Here is a 21,619-nt window from a genome sequence, read left to right on the forward strand (position 1 = left end):
TGAATCACCAATCATTTCCCTCTCCTCCCCGTTTAGCATAGGTGGTTCAAGTGCTGGGCCAGGATCTGGGAGACCCAGGTTAGTAACAGGGGGAAATGGCGCCCGAAGACTACTTCTTCTCTGGGCGCCCTCCCACCCCCTGTGCTCCAGAGCGTAGTTTTGCCCCGAGCCCCACCCCCTGCCTCTGTGCAGGGCAGCTTTCAAAAGCAAGGGGGCGGGGCTTGGTGGGGGCAGCTAGGGCGCACGCCGTTTGGTCACGTGGGGGGGCCTTCCTGTCCTGGTACAGTCAGTCTGGCCTACCTTACAGGGTTGTTTTGAGAATTATCTAAGCCCCTTTGTGTCCTTATAGGAGAACAGCAGAGTATAAATATATAAATAGCAACAAAAATCTAGCTTTAAATATATGCTGATGAGGTCTGAACCGTCTGAGAATGAGAGGGAAAGAGATTCTGGGGCTGTTTATTGTCAGCTTGATGAAAATGCCGACACTATGTGGTAGTAGTGAGAAAGGTAGTAGTGGTAGTAGTGAGAAAGGCAAATTTCATGTGGGGGTTATTAGGAAAAGGACTGACAACAAAATGGCCAATATTATAGTACCCCTTTATTCTGCTCTACAGTATGCCTACCCAGTCATGGACAAGTAGAGCTCTCATCACAAAGCATATAATCTCCAGCGTGGTGTAGTGGTTAATAGCAGGTGCACTCTAATCTGGAGAACTGGGTTTGATTCCCCGCTCTGCTGTGAGCTGTGGAGGCTTATCTGGGGAACCAGATTAACTGGTGCACTCCAACACATGCCAGCTGGGTGACCTTGGGCTAGTCACAGTTCTTCGGAGCTCTCTCAGCCCCACCCACCTCATAGGGTTTTGTTGTGGGAGGGGAGGGGAGAGGAGGGGAGGGAAAGGAGTTTGTAAGCCTCTTTGAGTCTCCTTGCAGGAGAGAAAGGGGGGACTTAAATCCAAACTCTTCTTCTTTTTCCAAAGTCACCAATGAAAATAACTGATTTAATTTCCATGATCATGGTTTACAGCCTGGTTCTTAAATTGCACTGGTACACTAGTAGATTAATATAGCAATCTCAGAAAGTTATCAACTTACTCAATCATTGACAGGGGCTCCCTGCTATTACTATCTTCTTCCTCAATATTTTGATCACCACCAAGGCATTCTTCAACATGTCTTTGAAGAGTGTCACTGCTTTGATCTACCAGGATGTCAAGGCTGATGTCTTCCCAGTCAGAACTGCAGAACTATTTCATTAAAAATACAATTCCATGAGGTCAAGTTCATATCAACATTTTGGATAATTACGTGACTTGATAATCTTCAGCTCACCTGATAAAATCCACATATTGACTGAATTGCAAAATACCATTCCCTCACATCTGGAATGCCAGCAAGTGAACATGCTAAAAGAGGAATGAATATCCATTACCATACAGTAAAACTCACACATATACAAAGGAAACATTGGTTGAGCTGAACATTTACTGGTTGAGTTAAACATATAGGAACACAGATCATGTGTCAAATGCAACGAATGGCTCCCTCTGTGTGCAGTAAAATATCAATAACAAAAAATACAATATTATTTTCAGTAAGTTTCATGTCTGCTTATCTCTTCCCAATGGTCATAGCTCCTAAATGCTCACGTGATAAAGGTTTCCTTGCTTGTTCAGATCTGAGATCTGTCCCCACAGTACTTCTGATATCATGATATTGAGAATTTATAAACTGCAAAGCATAATTTTGTTTCTCAGCATAATATCAGTTTTATGAACCCACGTGTCAAACACAGCCCCCCAAACATTTTAAAACTGTAATTTTGTCCCTTTAACCTCCCAAACAACAGCCTGACAATATATGCTCACGAGAAGTGCAAGATCAACAGCACACACACACACACACACTATATATATGTATATATATATGTATGTTATATATAAAAGAACTAATCCCCCTGGGTTTTTTCCTGGTGCACATGGACATGAATTTAAATATTTGAAGGGATGTCATGTTGGTGAGGGAGCAAGCTTGTTTTCTGCAGCTCCAGAGACTAGGACCAGGAGTAATGGGTTGAAGCTAAAGAAAAGAGATTCCAAATAAACATCAGGAAAAACTTCCTGACAGTAAGGGCTGTTCGACAGTGGAATGCACTACCTCGGAGTGTGGTGGAGTCTCTTTCTTTGGAGGTTTTTAAAGAGAGGCTGGATGGCCATCTGTCAGGCGTGCTTTGATTGTGTCTTACTGCATTGCAGGGGTTTGGACTGGATGGCCCTTGGGGTCTCTTCTAACTCTATGATTCTATGATATTGTCTTATACTGAATCAGACCATTTGTTCATCAAGGTCAGTATTTTCCACTCAGACTGGCACCAGCTCTCCAGGAACTATACAGAAGTCTTTCACATCACCTACTGTCTGGGTTTTTGTTGATTCTTGTCCTTTCCCAACCAAGTTGGGCTAAGGGCTGCTTACAACAGGGTTCAACCATTTCAATTTACATAAAAAACCATTATCGGATAAAATACACAATGGTGCTCTAATATATACAACATGGGGAGGCCAGTCAGAGAAGGCAGGGACAGCTAAACCACTGATAAGCAGTGATGGGAATAGGGAGTAAATACATTAAAAATTAAAAGGGAAAGGGAAGCCAGCTAAATGAAAATTATCACTGTCCTCAACCATAGGCCTGGTATGACATCACTGTCTTACAGGCCTTGCAGAGCACCGGTCTCACTTCAAAGAGTTCAGGCCAGAACTGATGAGGAGCCGAGAACCTTCTACATGGCAAGTGCATGGCCTGCCACTGAGTGACAGTCCTTCTTAACATTAAGGCAGTGATTCTCAACCTGGGGCCGGGACCCCTTTGGGGGTCGAACAACCCTTTCGCAGGGGTCGCCCAAGACTCTCTGCATCAGTGTTCTCCATCTGTAAAATGGACAAATGTTCGGGTTGAGGGTCACCACAACATGAAAAACTATTAAAGGGTCGCGGCATTAGGAAGGTTGAGAACCACTGCATTAAGGGATAGAAGGAGGAGGAGGAGGAGGAGGAGAAGAGGAGGAGGAGTTTGGATTTATATCCCCCCTTTCTCTCCTGCAGGAGACTCAAAGGGGCTGACAATCTCCTTGCCCTTCCCCCCCTCACAACAAACACCCTGTGAGGTAGGTGGGGCTGAGAGAGCTCCGAGAAGCTGTGACTAGCCCAAGGTCACCCAGCTGGCATGTGTGGGAGTGGACAGGCTAATCTGAATTCCTCAGATAAGCCTCCACAGCTCAGGCGGCAGAGCTGGGAATCAAACCCAGTTCCTCCAGATTAGATACACGAGCTCTTAACCTCCTCCGCCACTCCTACGCCACTGTTATATGTAACATATAACCATGCTGTGTTGTTTTATTTCAAGTGTCTGACAATTTGCTTACATTACTAACTGCTAATGAATGGATTCATTACGATATTTGCTTCTGCAGCCTAGAGGAGGAGAAGTTGATTTATGGCTACCAATCTTGATCCTCTTTGATCTGAGATTGCAAATGCCTTAACAGACCAGGTGATCGGGAGCAACAGCCGCAGAAGGCCATTGCGTTCACATCCTACATGTGAGCTCCCAGGGGCACCTGGTGGGCCACTGCGAATAGCAGAGAGCTGGACTAGATGGACTTTGGTCTGATCCAGCGGGCTTGTTCTTATGTTCTTATGAGATTCCCAGGAGAAAACCTCTGGGGTTAGATCCAGTAAATCGGGTGGCCAACCTATCGTGTTCCAGATGTTCATGGACTACAATTCCCATCAGCCCATGGCATGCTGGCAGGGGCTGGTGGGAATTGTAGTCCATGAACACCTGGAACACCATAGGTTGGCCACCCCTGCAGTAAATCATCAGCAGGTGAAAACAGTTGTAGAACTTCCCTGCTTTCCTCTCCTTCCAGCTGCCATCTCCAAACCTGGGAAAGTTGTTTTCTGTGATCACAGGACCTGTGTGGATTGCATGTCAGTGGCTACAGTAGGGATTGGGGAAGGGAGCAGAATCTCCCACCAGCATAGTCCCGGGTGGGAGAATAAAAAAAAGGAGTGATTTCATCCCTTTTTCATTTCATCCCCTTTCCCCTCCCCACTGAAGATTCCTGACCTGCATGGCTGTTATTCCATGTGGGTTCCACAATCCCTGGAATCAACTGTCCCTGCCTCAGAAATGGCTGCTTGTTTGATGAGAAGAAGAAGAAGAGTTTGGATTTATATATCCCCTTTCTCTCCTGTAGGACACTGAAAGGGGCTTACAATCTCCTTCCTTCCCCCCTCACAACAAACACCCTGTGAGGTGGGTGGGGCTGAGAGAGCTCCGAAAAGTGTGACTAGCCCAAGGTCACCCAGCTGGCGTGTGTGGGAGTGCACAGGCTAATCTGAATTCCCCAGATAAGCCTCCACAGCTCAGGTGGCAGAGCAGGGAATCAAACCCGGTTCCTCCAGATTAGAATTCACCTTCTCTTAAGCACTCCGCCACTGCTGCTCAAGAAAGCTTGAAAGGTCTGCCATCCTTCAGCTGAAACAACTCCTAGACTAGATGTTGAGTTCCATTAAATACTGATGTTGAGCTGCCATTTCAGTACATTCTTGAAATATCCCACAATTAGGCCAGAGTTAGGCATTACTGAATATGTATGGTTACCACCCCCAAAATACCCTTTAATATACATGCCCTTTATCTTACGTTCATATGCAGTGATACAAAATTTGTTAGGTCACCAGCTTGAGAATTCTCCTGTTTGTTCATTCTACTTCATTGGCTCCTAGTTACAGATAGCCCTGTTGCACAGTATTCATACAATGGAAACTTCATTCTTTATGTAGGGTGATTGGGAATGCTCATGAGTAGCAGTGGAATTTATCTTGAAAACAGATAGTTTGGCAAGATCCTTAAATTCTGCATGGCAACTCCTCGCTTCACTGTCTCCCATACAGGTGATATAACTTGTGTTTTTGTATGCATTTTTGTACAAAGTTTTGTACAAAGCTTTGTGCTTGAGTGTTAGGTGATATAGATTTAGAGTCAAAGGTCATGGCATTCCACTTGGAGGAGGGAAGTTAGCTTTTTAACATATGCATATTGTCTTCATGATCACTACTGCTTCTTATGGGGCACTGCTATTTTTTATTTGATCACCATATCTCTTTACTGGGCATTCATGTTTGCTTCTTTAGATAATACTATTTTTGCTACAAAGAAATACCCTTCTAGGAAATCTTATTTCCATATGTTGTGTGAAGGACTTGTGTATATTTTCCTGTGATTTTGTTATTGTATCTCTGTGTGGGTAAAAATGGCATGGGTGAAATGGTCCTGAGCCCATTGAGATTATTATTTCTCCTCTACTTTTGATCTGACTGAGGATGCTGGAGGAAGTAGGAGCAGATGTCTAGTAGCTGCTTAACTTCAGGTTTGTCAGCCACTGTGGCCTCAGTCATATTTTTACCATATGGCTTCATTTTACTGGAATTTAAGTGTACTCATGGATTCCAGTCATAGTTTTAATTCAGATATGGTGACTTCAACCTATCATACTGAATCCTCAAAGAATCCCTACATAAAAATGTTTTCTTACTCTGACTACTGTCATAGAACTGCCCTGACAAGACTACCACTTCTCCCTGGTGGTAGCAGGCCATCTGGTTGGGTTGTTCTCTACCCCTGGGGGGGGGGTGGGGGGGGGGGGGGGTGGGGGGGGGGGGGGGTGGGGGGGGGGGGGGGTGGGGGGGGGGGGGGGTGGGGGGGGGGGGGGGTGGGGGGGGGGGGGGGTGGGGGGGGGGGGGGGTGGGGGGGGGGGGGGGTGGGGGGGGGGGGGGGTGGGGGGGGGGGGGGGTGGGGGGGGGGGGGGGTGGGGGGGGGGGGGGGTGGGGGGGGGGGGGGGTGGGGGGGGGGGGGGGTGGGGGGGGGGGGGGGTGGGGGGGGGGGGGGGTGGGGGGGGGGGGGGGTGGGGGGGGGGGGGGGTGGGGGGGGGGGGGGGTGGGGGGGGGGGGGGGTGGGGGGGGGGGGGGGTGGGGGGGGGGGGGGGTGGGGGGGGGGGGGGGTGGGGGGGGGGGGGGGTGGGGGGGGGGGGGGGTGGGGGGGGGGGGGGGTGGGGGGGGGGGGGGGTGGGGGGGGGGGGGGGTGGGGGGGGGGGGGGGTGGGGGGGGGGGGGGGTGGGGGGGGGGGGGGGTGGGGGGGGGGGGGGGTGGGGGGGGGGGGGGGTGGGGGGGGGGGGGGGTGGGGGGGGGGGGGGGTGGGGGGGGGGGGGGGTGGGGGGGGGGGGGGGTGGGGGGGGGGGGGGGTGGGGGGGGGGGGGGGTGGGGGGGGGGGGGGGTGGGGGGGGGGGGGGGTGGGGGGGGGGGGGGGTGGGGGGGGGGGGGGGTGGGGGGGGGGGGGGGTGGGGGGGGGGGGGGGTGGGGGGGGGGGGGGGTGGGGGGGGGGGGGGGTGGGGGGGGGGGGGGGTGGGGGGGGGGGGGGGTGGGGGGGGGGGGGGGTGGGGGGGGGGGGGGGTGGGGGGGGGGGGGGGTGGGGGGGGGGGGGGGTGGGGGGGGGGGGGGGTGGGGGGGGGGGGGGGTGGGGGGGGGGGGGGGTGGGGGGGGGGGGGGGTGGGGGGGGGGGGGGGTGGGGGGGGGGGGGGGTGGGGGGGGGGGGGGGTGGGGGGGGGGGGGGGTGGGGGGGGGGGGGGGTGGGGGGGGGGGGGGGTGGGGGGGGGGGGGGGTGGGGGGGGGGGGGGGTGGGGGGGGGGGGGGGTGGGGGGGGGGGGGGGTGGGGGGGGGGGGGGGTGGGGGGGGGGGGGGGTGGGGGGGGGGGGGGGTGGGGGGGGGGGGGGGTGGGGGGGGGGGGGGGTGGGGGGGGGGGGGGGTGGGGGGGGGGGGGGGTGGGGGGGGGGGGGGGTGGGGGGGGGGGGGGGTGGGGGGGGGGGGGGGTGGGGGGGGGGGGGGGTGGGGGGGGGGGGGGGTGGGGGGGGGGGGGGGTGGGGGGGGGGGGGGGTGGGGGGGGGGGGGGGTGGGGGGGGGGGGGGGTGGGGGGGGGGGGGGGTGGGGGGGGGGGGGGGTGGGGGGGGGGGGGGGTGGGGGGGGGGGGGGGTGGGGGGGGGGGGGGGTGGGGGGGGGGGGGGGTGGGGGGGGGGGGGGGTGGGGGGGGGGGGGGGTGGGGGGGGGGGGGGGTGGGGGGGGGGGGGGGTGGGGGGGGGGGGGGGTGGGGGGGGGGGGGGGTGGGGGGGGGGGGGGGTGGGGGGGGGGGGGGGTGGGGGGGGGGGGGGGTGGGGGGGGGGGGGGGTGGGGGGGGGGGGGGGTGGGGGGGGGGGGGGGTGGGGGGGGGGGGGGGTGGGGGGGGGGGGGGGTGGGGGGGGGGGGGGGTGGGGGGGGGGGGGGGTGGGGGGGGGGGGGGGTGGGGGGGGGGGGGGGTGGGGGGGGGGGGGGGTGGGGGGGGGGGGGGGTGGGGGGGGGGGGGGGTGGGGGGGGGGGGGGGTGGGGGGGGGGGGGGGTGGGGGGGGGGGGGGGTGGGGGGGGGGGGGGGTGGGGGGGGGGGGGGGTGGGGGGGGGGGGGGGTGGGGGGGGGGGGGGGTGGGGGGGGGGGGGGGTGGGGGGGGGGGGGGGTGGGGGGGGGGGGGGGTGGGGGGGGGGGGGGGTGGGGGGGGGGGGGGGTGGGGGGGGGGGGGGGTGGGGGGGGGGGGGGGTGGGGGGGGGGGGGGGTGGGGGGGGGGGGGGGTGGGGGGGGGGGGGGGTGGGGGGGGGGGGGGGTGGGGGGGGGGGGGGGTGGGGGGGGGGGGGGGTGGGGGGGGGGGGGGGTGGGGGGGGGGGGGGGTGGGGGGGGGGGGGGGTGGGGGGGGGGGGGGGTGGGGGGGGGGGGGGGTGGGGGGGGGGGGGGGTGGGGGGGGGGGGGGGTGGGGGGGGGGGGGGGTGGGGGGGGGGGGGGGTGGGGGGGGGGGGGGGTGGGGGGGGGGGGGGGTGGGGGGGGGGGGGGGTGGGGGGGGGGGGGGGTGGGGGGGGGGGGGGGTGGGGGGGGGGGGGGGTGGGGGGGGGGGGGGGTGGGGGGGGGGGGGGGTGGGGGGGGGGGGGGGTGGGGGGGGGGGGGGGTGGGGGGGGGGGGGGGTGGGGGGGGGGGGGGGTGGGGGGGGGGGGGGGTGGGGGGGGGGGGGGGTGGGGGGGGGGGGGGGTGGGGGGGGGGGGGGGTGGGGGGGGGGGGGGGTGGGGGGGGGGGGGGGTGGGGGGGGGGGGGGGTGGGGGGGGGGGGGGGTGGGGGGGGGGGGGGGTGGGGGGGGGGGGGGGTGGGGGGGGGGGGGGGTGGGGGGGGGGGGGGGTGGGGGGGGGGGGGGGTGGGGGGGGGGGGGGGTGGGGGGGGGGGGGGGTGGGGGGGGGGGGGGGTGGGGGGGGGGGGGGGTGGGGGGGGGGGGGGGTGGGGGGGGGGGGGGGTGGGGGGGGGGGGGGGTGGGGGGGGGGGGGGGTGGGGGGGGGGGGGGGTGGGGGGGGGGGGGGGTGGGGGGGGGGGGGGGTGGGGGGGGGGGGGGGTGGGGGGGGGGGGGGGTGGGGGGGGGGGGGGGTGGGGGGGGGGGGGGGTGGGGGGGGGGGGGGGTGGGGGGGGGGGGGGGTGGGGGGGGGGGGGGGTGGGGGGGGGGGGGGGTGGGGGGGGGGGGGGGTGGGGGGGGGGGGGGGTGGGGGGGGGGGGGGGTGGGGGGGGGGGGGGGTGGGGGGGGGGGGGGGTGGGGGGGGGGGGGGGTGGGGGGGGGGGGGGGTGGGGGGGGGGGGGGGTGGGGGGGGGGGGGGGTGGGGGGGGGGGGGGGTGGGGGGGGGGGGGGGTGGGGGGGGGGGGGGGTGGGGGGGGGGGGGGGTGGGGGGGGGGGGGGGTGGGGGGGGGGGGGGGTGGGGGGGGGGGGGGGTGGGGGGGGGGGGGGGTGGGGGGGGGGGGGGGTGGGGGGGGGGGGGGGTGGGGGGGGGGGGGGGTGGGGGGGGGGGGGGGTGGGGGGGGGGGGGGGTGGGGGGGGGGGGGGGTGGGGGGGGGGGGGGGTGGGGGGGGGGGGGGGTGGGGGGGGGGGGGGGTGGGGGGGGGGGGGGGTGGGGGGGGGGGGGGGTGGGGGGGGGGGGGGGTGGGGGGGGGGGGGGGTGGGGGGGGGGGGGGGTGGGGGGGGGGGGGGGTGGGGGGGGGGGGGGGTGGGGGGGGGGGGGGGTGGGGGGGGGGGGGGGTGGGGGGGGGGGGGGGTGGGGGGGGGGGGGGGTGGGGGGGGGGGGGGGTGGGGGGGGGGGGGGGTGGGGGGGGGGGGGGGTGGGGGGGGGGGGGGGTGGGGGGGGGGGGGGGTGGGGGGGGGGGGGGGTGGGGGGGGGGGGGGGTGGGGGGGGGGGGGGGTGGGGGGGGGGGGGGGTGGGGGGGGGGGGGGGTGGGGGGGGGGGGGGGTGGGGGGGGGGGGGGGTGGGGGGGGGGGGGGGTGGGGGGGGGGGGGGGTGGGGGGGGGGGGGGGTGGGGGGGGGGGGGGGTGGGGGGGGGGGGGGGTGGGGGGGGGGGGGGGTGGGGGGGGGGGGGGGTGGGGGGGGGGGGGGGTGGGGGGGGGGGGGGGTGGGGGGGGGGGGGGGTGGGGGGGGGGGGGGGTGGGGGGGGGGGGGGGTGGGGGGGGGGGGGGGTGGGGGGGGGGGGGGGTGGGGGGGGGGGGGGGTGGGGGGGGGGGGGGGTGGGGGGGGGGGGGGGTGGGGGGGGGGGGGGGTGGGGGGGGGGGGGGGTGGGGGGGGGGGGGGGTGGGGGGGGGGGGGGGTGGGGGGGGGGGGGGGTGGGGGGGGGGGGGGGTGGGGGGGGGGGGGGGTGGGGGGGGGGGGGGGTGGGGGGGGGGGGGGGTGGGGGGGGGGGGGGGTGGGGGGGGGGGGGGGTGGGGGGGGGGGGGGGTGGGGGGGGGGGGGGGTGGGGGGGGGGGGGGGTGGGGGGGGGGGGGGGTGGGGGGGGGGGGGGGTGGGGGGGGGGGGGGGTGGGGGGGGGGGGGGGTGGGGGGGGGGGGGGGTGGGGGGGGGGGGGGGTGGGGGGGGGGGGGGGTGGGGGGGGGGGGGGGTGGGGGGGGGGGGGGGTGGGGGGGGGGGGGGGTGGGGGGGGGGGGGGGTGGGGGGGGGGGGGGGTGGGGGGGGGGGGGGGTGGGGGGGGGGGGGGGTGGGGGGGGGGGGGGGTGGGGGGGGGGGGGGGTGGGGGGGGGGGGGGGTGGGGGGGGGGGGGGGTGGGGGGGGGGGGGGGTGGGGGGGGGGGGGGGTGGGGGGGGGGGGGGGTGGGGGGGGGGGGGGGTGGGGGGGGGGGGGGGTGGGGGGGGGGGGGGGTGGGGGGGGGGGGGGGTGGGGGGGGGGGGGGGTGGGGGGGGGGGGGGGTGGGGGGGGGGGGGGGTGGGGGGGGGGGGGGGTGGGGGGGGGGGGGGGTGGGGGGGGGGGGGGGTGGGGGGGGGGGGGGGTGGGGGGGGGGGGGGGTGGGGGGGGGGGGGGGTGGGGGGGGGGGGGGGTGGGGGGGGGGGGGGGTGGGGGGGGGGGGGGGTGGGGGGGGGGGGGGGTGGGGGGGGGGGGGGGTGGGGGGGGGGGGGGGTGGGGGGGGGGGGGGGTGGGGGGGGGGGGGGGTGGGGGGGGGGGGGGGTGGGGGGGGGGGGGGGTGGGGGGGGGGGGGGGTGGGGGGGGGGGGGGGTGGGGGGGGGGGGGGGTGGGGGGGGGGGGGGGTGGGGGGGGGGGGGGGTGGGGGGGGGGGGGGGTGGGGGGGGGGGGGGGTGGGGGGGGGGGGGGGTGGGGGGGGGGGGGGGTGGGGGGGGGGGGGGGTGGGGGGGGGGGGGGGTGGGGGGGGGGGGGGGTGGGGGGGGGGGGGGGTGGGGGGGGGGGGGGGTGGGGGGGGGGGGGGGTGGGGGGGGGGGGGGGTGGGGGGGGGGGGGGGTGGGGGGGGGGGGGGGTGGGGGGGGGGGGGGGTGGGGGGGGGGGGGGGTGGGGGGGGGGGGGGGTGGGGGGGGGGGGGGGTGGGGGGGGGGGGGGGTGGGGGGGGGGGGGGGTGGGGGGGGGGGGGGGTGGGGGGGGGGGGGGGTGGGGGGGGGGGGGGGTGGGGGGGGGGGGGGGTGGGGGGGGGGGGGGGTGGGGGGGGGGGGGGGTGGGGGGGGGGGGGGGTGGGGGGGGGGGGGGGTGGGGGGGGGGGGGGGTGGGGGGGGGGGGGGGTGGGGGGGGGGGGGGGTGGGGGGGGGGGGGGGTGGGGGGGGGGGGGGGTGGGGGGGGGGGGGGGTGGGGGGGGGGGGGGGTGGGGGGGGGGGGGGGTGGGGGGGGGGGGGGGTGGGGGGGGGGGGGGGTGGGGGGGGGGGGGGGTGGGGGGGGGGGGGGGTGGGGGGGGGGGGGGGTGGGGGGGGGGGGGGGTGGGGGGGGGGGGGGGTGGGGGGGGGGGGGGGTGGGGGGGGGGGGGGGTGGGGGGGGGGGGGGGTGGGGGGGGGGGGGGGTGGGGGGGGGGGGGGGTGGGGGGGGGGGGGGGTGGGGGGGGGGGGGGGTGGGGGGGGGGGGGGGTGGGGGGGGGGGGGGGTGGGGGGGGGGGGGGGTGGGGGGGGGGGGGGGTGGGGGGGGGGGGGGGTGGGGGGGGGGGGGGGTGGGGGGGGGGGGGGGTGGGGGGGGGGGGGGGTGGGGGGGGGGGGGGGTGGGGGGGGGGGGGGGTGGGGGGGGGGGGGGGTGGGGGGGGGGGGGGGTGGGGGGGGGGGGGGGTGGGGGGGGGGGGGGGTGGGGGGGGGGGGGGGTGGGGGGGGGGGGGGGTGGGGGGGGGGGGGGGTGGGGGGGGGGGGGGGTGGGGGGGGGGGGGGGTGGGGGGGGGGGGGGGTGGGGGGGGGGGGGGGTGGGGGGGGGGGGGGGTGGGGGGGGGGGGGGGTGGGGGGGGGGGGGGGTGGGGGGGGGGGGGGGTGGGGGGGGGGGGGGGTGGGGGGGGGGGGGGGTGGGGGGGGGGGGGGGTGGGGGGGGGGGGGGGTGGGGGGGGGGGGGGGTGGGGGGGGGGGGGGGTGGGGGGGGGGGGGGGTGGGGGGGGGGGGGGGTGGGGGGGGGGGGGGGTGGGGGGGGGGGGGGGTGGGGGGGGGGGGGGGTGGGGGGGGGGGGGGGTGGGGGGGGGGGGGGGTGGGGGGGGGGGGGGGTGGGGGGGGGGGGGGGTGGGGGGGGGGGGGGGTGGGGGGGGGGGGGGGTGGGGGGGGGGGGGGGTGGGGGGGGGGGGGGGTGGGGGGGGGGGGGGGTGGGGGGGGGGGGGGGTGGGGGGGGGGGGGGGTGGGGGGGGGGGGGGGTGGGGGGGGGGGGGGGTGGGGGGGGGGGGGGGTGGGGGGGGGGGGGGGTGGGGGGGGGGGGGGGTGGGGGGGGGGGGGGGTGGGGGGGGGGGGGGGTGGGGGGGGGGGGGGGTGGGGGGGGGGGGGGGTGGGGGGGGGGGGGGGTGGGGGGGGGGGGGGGTGGGGGGGGGGGGGGGTGGGGGGGGGGGGGGGTGGGGGGGGGGGGGGGTGGGGGGGGGGGGGGGTGGGGGGGGGGGGGGGTGGGGGGGGGGGGGGGTGGGGGGGGGGGGGGGTGGGGGGGGGGGGGGGTGGGGGGGGGGGGGGGTGGGGGGGGGGGGGGGTGGGGGGGGGGGGGGGTGGGGGGGGGGGGGGGTGGGGGGGGGGGGGGGTGGGGGGGGGGGGGGGTGGGGGGGGGGGGGGGTGGGGGGGGGGGGGGGTGGGGGGGGGGGGGGGTGGGGGGGGGGGGGGGTGGGGGGGGGGGGGGGTGGGGGGGGGGGGGGGTGGGGGGGGGGGGGGGTGGGGGGGGGGGGGGGTGGGGGGGGGGGGGGGTGGGGGGGGGGGGGGGTGGGGGGGGGGGGGGGTGGGGGGGGGGGGGGGTGGGGGGGGGGGGGGGTGGGGGGGGGGGGGGGTGGGGGGGGGGGGGGGTGGGGGGGGGGGGGGGTGGGGGGGGGGGGGGGTGGGGGGGGGGGGGGGTGGGGGGGGGGGGGGGTGGGGGGGGGGGGGGGTGGGGGGGGGGGGGGGTGGGGGGGGGGGGGGGTGGGGGGGGGGGGGGGTGGGGGGGGGGGGGGGTGGGGGGGGGGGGGGGTGGGGGGGGGGGGGGGTGGGGGGGGGGGGGGGTGGGGGGGGGGGGGGGTGGGGGGGGGGGGGGGTGGGGGGGGGGGGGGGTGGGGGGGGGGGGGGGTGGGGGGGGGGGGGGGTGGGGGGGGGGGGGGGTGGGGGGGGGGGGGGGTGGGGGGGGGGGGGGGTGGGGGGGGGGGGGGGTGGGGGGGGGGGGGGGTGGGGGGGGGGGGGGGTGGGGGGGGGGGGGGGTGGGGGGGGGGGGGGGTGGGGGGGGGGGGGGGTGGGGGGGGGGGGGGGTGGGGGGGGGGGGGGGTGGGGGGGGGGGGGGGTGGGGGGGGGGGGGGGTGGGGGGGGGGGGGGGTGGGGGGGGGGGGGGGTGGGGGGGGGGGGGGGTGGGGGGGGGGGGGGGTGGGGGGGGGGGGGGGTGGGGGGGGGGGGGGGTGGGGGGGGGGGGGGGTGGGGGGGGGGGGGGGTGGGGGGGGGGGGGGGTGGGGGGGGGGGGGGGTGGGGGGGGGGGGGGGTGGGGGGGGGGGGGGGTGGGGGGGGGGGGGGGTGGGGGGGGGGGGGGGTGGGGGGGGGGGGGGGTGGGGGGGGGGGGGGGTGGGGGGGGGGGGGGGTGGGGGGGGGGGGGGGTGGGGGGGGGGGGGGGTGGGGGGGGGGGGGGGTGGGGGGGGGGGGGGGTGGGGGGGGGGGGGGGTGGGGGGGGGGGGGGGTGGGGGGGGGGGGGGGTGGGGGGGGGGGGGGGTGGGGGGGGGGGGGGGTGGGGGGGGGGGGGGGTGGGGGGGGGGGGGGGTGGGGGGGGGGGGGGGTGGGGGGGGGGGGGGGTGGGGGGGGGGGGGGGTGGGGGGGGGGGGGGGTGGGGGGGGGGGGGGGTGGGGGGGGGGGGGGGTGGGGGGGGGGGGGGGTGGGGGGGGGGGGGGGTGGGGGGGGGGGGGGGTGGGGGGGGGGGGGGGTGGGGGGGGGGGGGGGTGGGGGGGGGGGGGGGTGGGGGGGGGGGGGGGTGGGGGGGGGGGGGGGTGGGGGGGGGGGGGGGTGGGGGGGGGGGGGGGTGGGGGGGGGGGGGGGTGGGGGGGGGGGGGGGTGGGGGGGGGGGGGGGTGGGGGGGGGGGGGGGTGGGGGGGGGGGGGGGTGGGGGGGGGGGGGGGTGGGGGGGGGGGGGGGTGGGGGGGGGGGGGGGTGGGGGGGGGGGGGGGTGGGGGGGGGGGGGGGTGGGGGGGGGGGGGGGTGGGGGGGGGGGGGGGTGGGGGGGGGGGGGGGTGGGGGGGGGGGGGGGTGGGGGGGGGGGGGGGTGGGGGGGGGGGGGGGTGGGGGGGGGGGGGGGTGGGGGGGGGGGGGGGTGGGGGGGGGGGGGGGTGGGGGGGGGGGGGGGTGGGGGGGGGGGGGGGTGGGGGGGGGGGGGGGTGGGGGGGGGGGGGGGTGGGGGGGGGGGGGGGTGGGGGGGGGGGGGGGTGGGGGGGGGGGGGGGTGGGGGGGGGGGGGGGTGGGGGGGGGGGGGGGTGGGGGGGGGGGGGGGTGGGGGGGGGGGGGGGTGGGGGGGGGGGGGGGTGGGGGGGGGGGGGGGTGGGGGGGGGGGGGGGTGGGGGGGGGGGGGGGTGGGGGGGGGGGGGGGTGGGGGGGGGGGGGGGTGGGGGGGGGGGGGGGTGGGGGGGGGGGGGGGTGGGGGGGGGGGGGGGTGGGGGGGGGGGGGGGTGGGGGGGGGGGGGGGTGGGGGGGGGGGGGGGTGGGGGGGGGGGGGGGTGGGGGGGGGGGGGGGTGGGGGGGGGGGGGGGTGGGGGGGGGGGGGGGTGGGGGGGGGGGGGGGTGGGGGGGGGGGGGGGTGGGGGGGGGGGGGGGTGGGGGGGGGGGGGGGTGGGGGGGGGGGGGGGTGGGGGGGGGGGGGGGTGGGGGGGGGGGGGGGTGGGGGGGGGGGGGGGTGGGGGGGGGGGGGGGTGGGGGGGGGGGGGGGTGGGGGGGGGGGGGGGTGGGGGGGGGGGGGGGTGGGGGGGGGGGGGGGTGGGGGGGGGGGGGGGTGGGGGGGGGGGGGGGTGGGGGGGGGGGGGGGTGGGGGGGGGGGGGGGTGGGGGGGGGGGGGGGTGGGGGGGGGGGGGGGTGGGGGGGGGGGGGGGTGGGGGGGGGGGGGGGTGGGGGGGGGGGGGGGTGGGGGGGGGGGGGGGTGGGGGGGGGGGGGGGTGGGGGGGGGGGGGGGTGGGGGGGGGGGGGGGTGGGGGGGGGGGGGGGTGGGGGGGGGGGGGGGTGGGGGGGGGGGGGGGTGGGGGGGGGGGGGGGTGGGGGGGGGGGGGGGTGGGGGGGGGGGGGGGTGGGGGGGGGGGGGGGTGGGGGGGGGGGGGGGTGGGGGGGGGGGGGGGTGGGGGGGGGGGGGGGTGGGGGGGGGGGGGGGTGGGGGGGGGGGGGGGTGGGGGGGGGGGGGGGTGGGGGGGGGGGGGGGTGGGGGGGGGGGGGGGTGGGGGGGGGGGGGGGTGGGGGGGGGGGGGGGTGGGGGGGGGGGGGGGTGGGGGGGGGGGGGGGGGGGGGGGGGGGGGGGGGGGGGGGGGGGGGGGGGGGGGGGGTGGGTGGGTGGGGGGGGGGGTGGGGGGGGGGGGGGGGGGGGGGGTTGGGGGGTGGGGGGGGGAGGGGGGGGGGGGGTGTGGGGGTGGGGGGTGGGGGGGGGTTGGGGGGGGTTGGGGGAGGGGGGGGGGGGGGGTGGGGGGGCTTTAACAATTTCGCGCCCCCTCCCCAAATCCAGGCCTCAGCATTGGAGTCTGGTTTTTTTCCATGCAAGGACTTAACGTTACCTATTGCATTTTATTTGCTTATTCTTGCAAAGAGATTCGAGCGAGTTTCCTGCAGGCTCACCTGTAATTCCGCCGTCCTCTGGATCCCCTAAATGTTTAAGAACGGGATACGGAAAGCATGCACGGAGTGTAATTTAAACCTAGGGAAGCGTCTTCATGCTTTTCAGCCTGCTGTTATGCATTTTTACTCGAGTGTAAGGGACCCAGTGATGGTCAGTTGTAAGGTTCAGGGGTGTGTAACCTTTGAGTAGATTTCTCTGGGCAAAACCCGCTGTTGTGCATTTGCTCTCTGCAAAATGCAATGCTTATGTTTCTCCCCTGCCCTCATAGCTTCTCGTTCCAGCAAATAAATGTAGGGCTGAAATGATGTACCAGTTCCAGAAGTTCATCTGTTGCATGACAGTCTCCTAAACGCTTTATTCCAGATGGGTAGTTGCATTTCATTAGCATTAAAGTAAAAAAAGCCAGATTGGTGTAATGATGGGCATATCATATTGGGTTCTTGAAGATTTGGGTTCTAGTCCCTTCTCTGCACTGCCAAGGAAACATTATTAGTTCCCAATTCTGACAGGTCTTATGTCTTTAAGTGGGTTGCTGCTATGTTAGTTTTCTGGTGAGTTGCTTTGTCTGCTCTTGTACAAAATCAGAAGATCTGTGGTCATTAAGATGTTACAAAGGTCCTTATATTTGTGCTTTAATGTAGCAGCCCTGTTATATAACTCATGACTTGTGTCTTGTGAGCAAGGTTATTTTTTTAAGTCTTTAATTGGTAATCTACGATTCATAATTTTTAAAGCATCATGTATGATATGATGAAGATAGGCCATTTGTTTAAAGTGCATCTATTTCAGTGCATTAATTACATTCCCATTCTTTCTCTTCAGCAATGGGCCACGTTTGCTCGAGCCTGGTATCTTTTGGATGCAAAGATGCAGCCTCCAGGGAAAATTGCAGAAATGTGCAAGATCAGACTTCAAGGAAAGCATAAACCTGTGTACCACGCTCTAAGTAAGTGGCTCTTCTCGGTTCGAAACATATGCTGTCCAACTGGGCTTTAGGGCCCTTGTGCCACTATGGCGTGATACATAGGCCCTTTCCTCACAGCACAGGTAGAGCGGGTTGCAGTCGGGATAAAGCAACTCACTCTCCTTCCTTTGCTTTTGCACACATCCATGCAGGCAGCAACTGGAACCTACAGAAGCAATGTGAGTTGCTGTCGCGCCTTCACATGGAGGCACATGTTTTCTTTGTTATTTACCTCTCTCTGCTGCGTAACTACGTGGGCAGGCACAAAAGGACCCCCATAACCATTCTGACGTCTTGCAAGGCCATGGGACGTCTCTGTGACCCTACGTGGCTATGCAGCTGCAAGACGGGAACATTTTTTAAAACGATAACGTTGCTGACTGAAGGATCTCCTGCCTGGCCGTTTGCTCGAGAGCGGCTGCAACCGAGGCTTTAAAAAAAGAATCGCGGATAGTGCAATTCTCAAAAAACCCGGTTCGGGAGACTTAACATGGGGCAGCCTCACTTCAGGGGCAGGATCTGTGCAAAGTTCCCCCTCCACACAGGTTTTTCTCCGTCCGGAACCCGGGTTTATCGGCCTGTTCGGAAGGGGCCCTAGTTTACTGTGCAGTATTCTGCATAAATTATTTCATGCTGAGAACCGTTAACGATGTTCTATAAAATTATTGTGCTTAGGGTACAAGTGATCTTATTGACACAGACCTCTTTTTTTAATATAAATTAGGCGATGTTGGAGATCATGTTGTCGTAATAAATACAAGGCATATTGCTTTTTCTGGCAATAAATGGGAACAGAAGGTATACTCGTCACATACTGGGTAAGCATTTCACAATTTTGAGAATACCAATATTGAACAGATATTTTTGACAAAAGATTTTAGTACTGCCAACAGCACACTAATGACTCAATTTGGGAGGAGGGGAATCATCTTGTGGAGGCAGCGTGGGCCTGTGCTTGTGGAATTGGCCACCTCAGGGCATTTACCCCAGCAAACACTGGCAGGCAGACACTGTGGCCCTCTGGGATGCCGAATGCCACGCTGAGCACTTTGTCAGCACCCTTGCACTGTTGGCCCCATCAGCGCAGCGGGCACATCCTGAAGCCATTCCTGGGGTGGAGCCTATGTTAGCTTCCTCCCCAACTTTATGGGCAGTTATGCCACGGCCTTGGTCTTACATCACTGTCCATTAAGCCCTATGGAGGGCTTCTGGGTGATGGGGGGGGGGGGGGGGGCGCTAAGAAAGGGAAAGCCTAAGAAAGAGAAGGGATAGAGAAGGGAGAAAGTCAGTGGAAGCAGGGTTGGAGTTGTGAGTAGGGAAAAGTTGTGGCCCTCACTTGCCTGTGCACTTAGCTACTATTTGCCTTAATGGCTACATACCTATACATACTCCTGCCATCTATCTCATTGATCTTTAAATATAAATTGCACTGTTGTCAGACCTGCTGTACCTATGGAACACTTCATCCATATTGAACTAGCTTAGGTCATATGCAGGCTTTATATTTTAATATGCAAGCTTTTAAAAGTTTGTTTTTTATATAATTTGCATTGTAGATACCCCGGTGGCTTCAAACAAGTGACAGCAGCTCAACTTCATAGAAAGGATCCGACAGCAGTGAGTGCTAATCCTTCCCCTCACCTCCTCTACATCTTGTAGACTTGCCAGATGTTCACCTGAATTGTCCTGTAAGCACTTCAGGTTGAGGATACTGAAAGAAGAATGCCTGAACTCATTGTCATTATCATTCATCATCATTGCGAAACATCACCGTGTTTGATTCCTTCCTTTTTGGCTTCACACATCCAAGCCACTGAAGCCTTTCCATTTGATTACTTTTCATGCTTCTCAGTTTCTCGGCATGAAGACCTAATCTACTGCCTTTCAGTCCCTAATCTACTACCTTGAGAGCCAGCGTGTAGTGATTAAGAGCAGGTGGATTCTAAACTGGAAAACCAGGTTTGATTCCCCACTCCTCCACCTAAGTGGCAGAGGCTTATCTGGTGAACCAGATGTGTTACCGCACTCCTACATTCCTGCTGGGTGACCTTGGGCTAGTCACAGTTCTTCGGAACTCTCTCAGCCCCACCTACCTCACAAGGTGTCTGTTGTGGAGAGAGGAAGGGAAAGGAGCTTGTAAGCCACCTTGAGTCTCCTTACAGGAGAGAAAGGTGGGATATAAATCCAAACTCTTCTTCTTCCTTCAAGGTCATGTCTTCTGCATAACAATTTCTGAACTGTCCTAGCTGTGCTTTATTTGTCACCTGACTCTTCCTCTGGTCAGATGTTTTAACCATTGTTGTGCACACCACTGATTCTTTCCTTCCGTTTTTTAGTGCATGCACACACACTCACACATACACAGAACTTTGGAGGTGGAATGAGGTAGTTTTGCACTGGACACAGGGAGGCAATGGGAAACCGTTTTTGCTCATCTCTTCCCTTAAAAAACCCATGGTTCTGGGGTCGCCATGAGTCATTTGTGAGTTGACGGCACACAATTATTATTTAGAGGAGCAGCAAGAGGGACTTGATCTCCTTTTTTGCCTTCTTTGCAGCTTGGCACAAAGTTAGATATCATTCCTTCCCTTCCCCATGTCCAAAGAGAAGAAGTAGAGAAGGTTTTTATATCGCACTTTTCTCTGCCGTAAGTAGTCTCAAAGCAGCTTATGATCACAATCTCTTCCTCTCCCCACCATGGGCACCATGTGAGGTAGGTGGGGCTGAAAGAGTTCTGAGAGTGCAGTTGGCCAAAGATCATTCAGCAGGTTTCATATGGAAGAGTGGGGGGTCGAATCTGGTTCTCTAGATCTGAGTCCACCGCTCCTATGGAGGAGTGGGGAACCAAACCCGCTTCTCCAGATTAGAGTCCATCGCTCTTAACCACTGCACCATGCTGACTCAGAAAAGGTGGTATCTTGGGCCTTTCACCTGGAGTACCCCCCTTTCTCCTCCCCAAAAACCTATATACAAAGAACTTGGAGAAAGGAATTTTTATGTTCTTTCTGATTCTTCCAAGCTAAACTGTGCTGTATCACTAGATCAGGGGTCTGCAACCTGCAGCTCTCCAGATGTTCATGGACTACAATTCCCACCAGTCCCTGCCACCATGGCCATGAACATCTGGAGAGCTGCAGGCAGAGGTGGGATCCAGCAGGTTCTCACCAGTTCCCGAGAGTGGGTTACTAATTATTTGTGTGTTCTGAGACGGGGTTACTGATTATTTGTGTGTTCCGAGACGGGGTTACTAATTGGGTCTGCTTTTCCATTAGAAATTCCATTAGGTCCAAAAATCATAAAGTCCTGTTGTTTCCTATGTGGCTGGTTAGCGAAGGTAGAAAACGTGATCATTCTCCCTGTTGGGCTGTTTTAAAAACATGTTTTAGAAATATGGTAAAGTTCCTTGTTTAAGGAAAGTATCCTTCTTTTGATTTCTAGAAACAAAATTAAGTATTTGAAAGTATTAAGTATTTGACAGGCAGTCAATTAGAGGAGAAGTAGTTGTTTCTGTTGGCAGTAGACGATAGGACTTGCTATAATGAGTTTAAATTATGGACAGAAAGATACCAGCTGGAAATTAGGAACTTTTTTTTTACAGTAAGAGTTTTTTACAGTAAGAGTTTTTTACAGTAACAGAGAAATTATTAATGCCCCGCCTCCGGGATGCCCAGCCACGCCCCCGTCGTGCCCCGCCCAGCCCCATTGGCGCTATGCCACTGTTTGAATCCCACCACCATGGGAACCTGTTACTAAAATTTTTGGATCCCACCACTGGCCGCAGGTTGCAGACCCCTGCACTAGATGATTAAGCAGACAACTATATCATGACATCGGGATCTGCGCATGTGCTAAACTTACCTTAAAACTGCTCTGCCTGATGCTTTGGCCTTGAGTTGAGGCACTCTTGCATCAAGGATGAACAGACTTTGCTTATACATTTCTGTAGTGCCTGGTGTGCTGGTGGCTTTTTATGTGGGCTACTACTAGTAGCTGCAGAATTAAGTATGCTTCTGATCAAAGTCATGCAGTAATAGCTTCATCATAACCATCCAAATGACACTTAACAGGAGCAAACACCGTGATAAGAAGTTTGAAAACTGTCCTACATGCAAATGGCTCGTTATATTTTGTGCTTCAGCCGCCCATATTGACAGCTGAACACTGGAGGGCAGCATTACCTTAACATGCCTAAAAAGTACACATCATATTATTTCCTTGCTAATATTTGCTCTGGGTTATGTTCTGGTGGTTGGATTTGAGAAGGAATTTACTATGAACAATGTACAGTAAATTCTAAACTGCAGAAATATTTTGGACAGTAAACCTGCAAGAGGTAGAATGATTTTGTGCATATATTTGCATGTTTCACATTTGTATTAAGTACTTGTATGATTGGTTGTTGTAGGTTTTCCGGGCTGTGTGGCTGTGGTCTGGTAGATCTTGTTCCTAACGTTTTGCCTACATCTGTGTCTGGCATTTTCAGAGGTGCCAGCCATAGATGCAGGCAAAACGTTAGGAACAAGATCTACCAGACCACGGCCACACAGCCCAGAAAGCCTACAACAACCAGTTGAATCCAGCCATGAAAGCCTTTGACAATACCTGTATGAAGTTTAGAGTCGAAGGGGGAGGAGACAGGCTTTCTCTTGAGAAATATCGAATTGAGTCGAGTAGTACTTTAGAGACCAACCAGATTTTTGACCTTTTAGGGTCAAAATAGCATTTGGCTTAGAATGCAAAACGGAACCTGCATTTTCAAATTTGACTTTGGAGGAAGTGATATAAATATTACAGCTGTTTCAATTGGGTATGTTAT

The 21,619-nt window shown here is 67.2% G+C and overlaps 2 protein-coding genes across 2 annotated transcripts in view; one reads left to right on the forward strand and one right to left on the reverse strand.

The window, feature by feature from the left end:
• Positions 1-5,669, reverse strand: part of LOC125439491 (MDM2 binding protein) — a 39,378-nt gene extending 33,709 nt beyond the window's left edge. The window contains exons 1-3 of the mRNA XM_048508592.1: positions 5,606-5,669; positions 1,336-1,409; positions 1,099-1,250 (exon numbers count right to left, since the gene is read on the reverse strand). Of these exons, the coding sequence (XP_048364549.1) occupies positions 1,099-1,250; positions 1,336-1,409; positions 5,606-5,669 (290 nt within the window). The remainder of the gene's footprint in view (positions 1-1,098; positions 1,251-1,335; positions 1,410-5,605) is intronic.
• Positions 5,670-15,869: 10,200 nt separating this feature from the next.
• MRPL13 (mitochondrial ribosomal protein L13) overlaps positions 15,870-21,619 on the forward strand; it is a 31,868-nt gene continuing 26,118 nt past the window's right edge. The window contains exons 1-4 of the mRNA XM_048508593.1: positions 15,870-15,971; positions 16,662-16,785; positions 17,528-17,621; positions 18,360-18,420. Coding sequence (XP_048364550.1) covers positions 15,870-15,971; positions 16,662-16,785; positions 17,528-17,621; positions 18,360-18,420 — 381 coding nt within the window. The remainder of the gene's footprint in view (positions 15,972-16,661; positions 16,786-17,527; positions 17,622-18,359; positions 18,421-21,619) is intronic.

Source organism: Sphaerodactylus townsendi, linkage group LG09 (genome assembly GCF_021028975.2).
Source record: "Sphaerodactylus townsendi isolate TG3544 linkage group LG09, MPM_Stown_v2.3, whole genome shotgun sequence".
Lineage (NCBI taxonomy): Eukaryota > Metazoa > Chordata > Lepidosauria > Squamata > Sphaerodactylidae > Sphaerodactylus > Sphaerodactylus townsendi.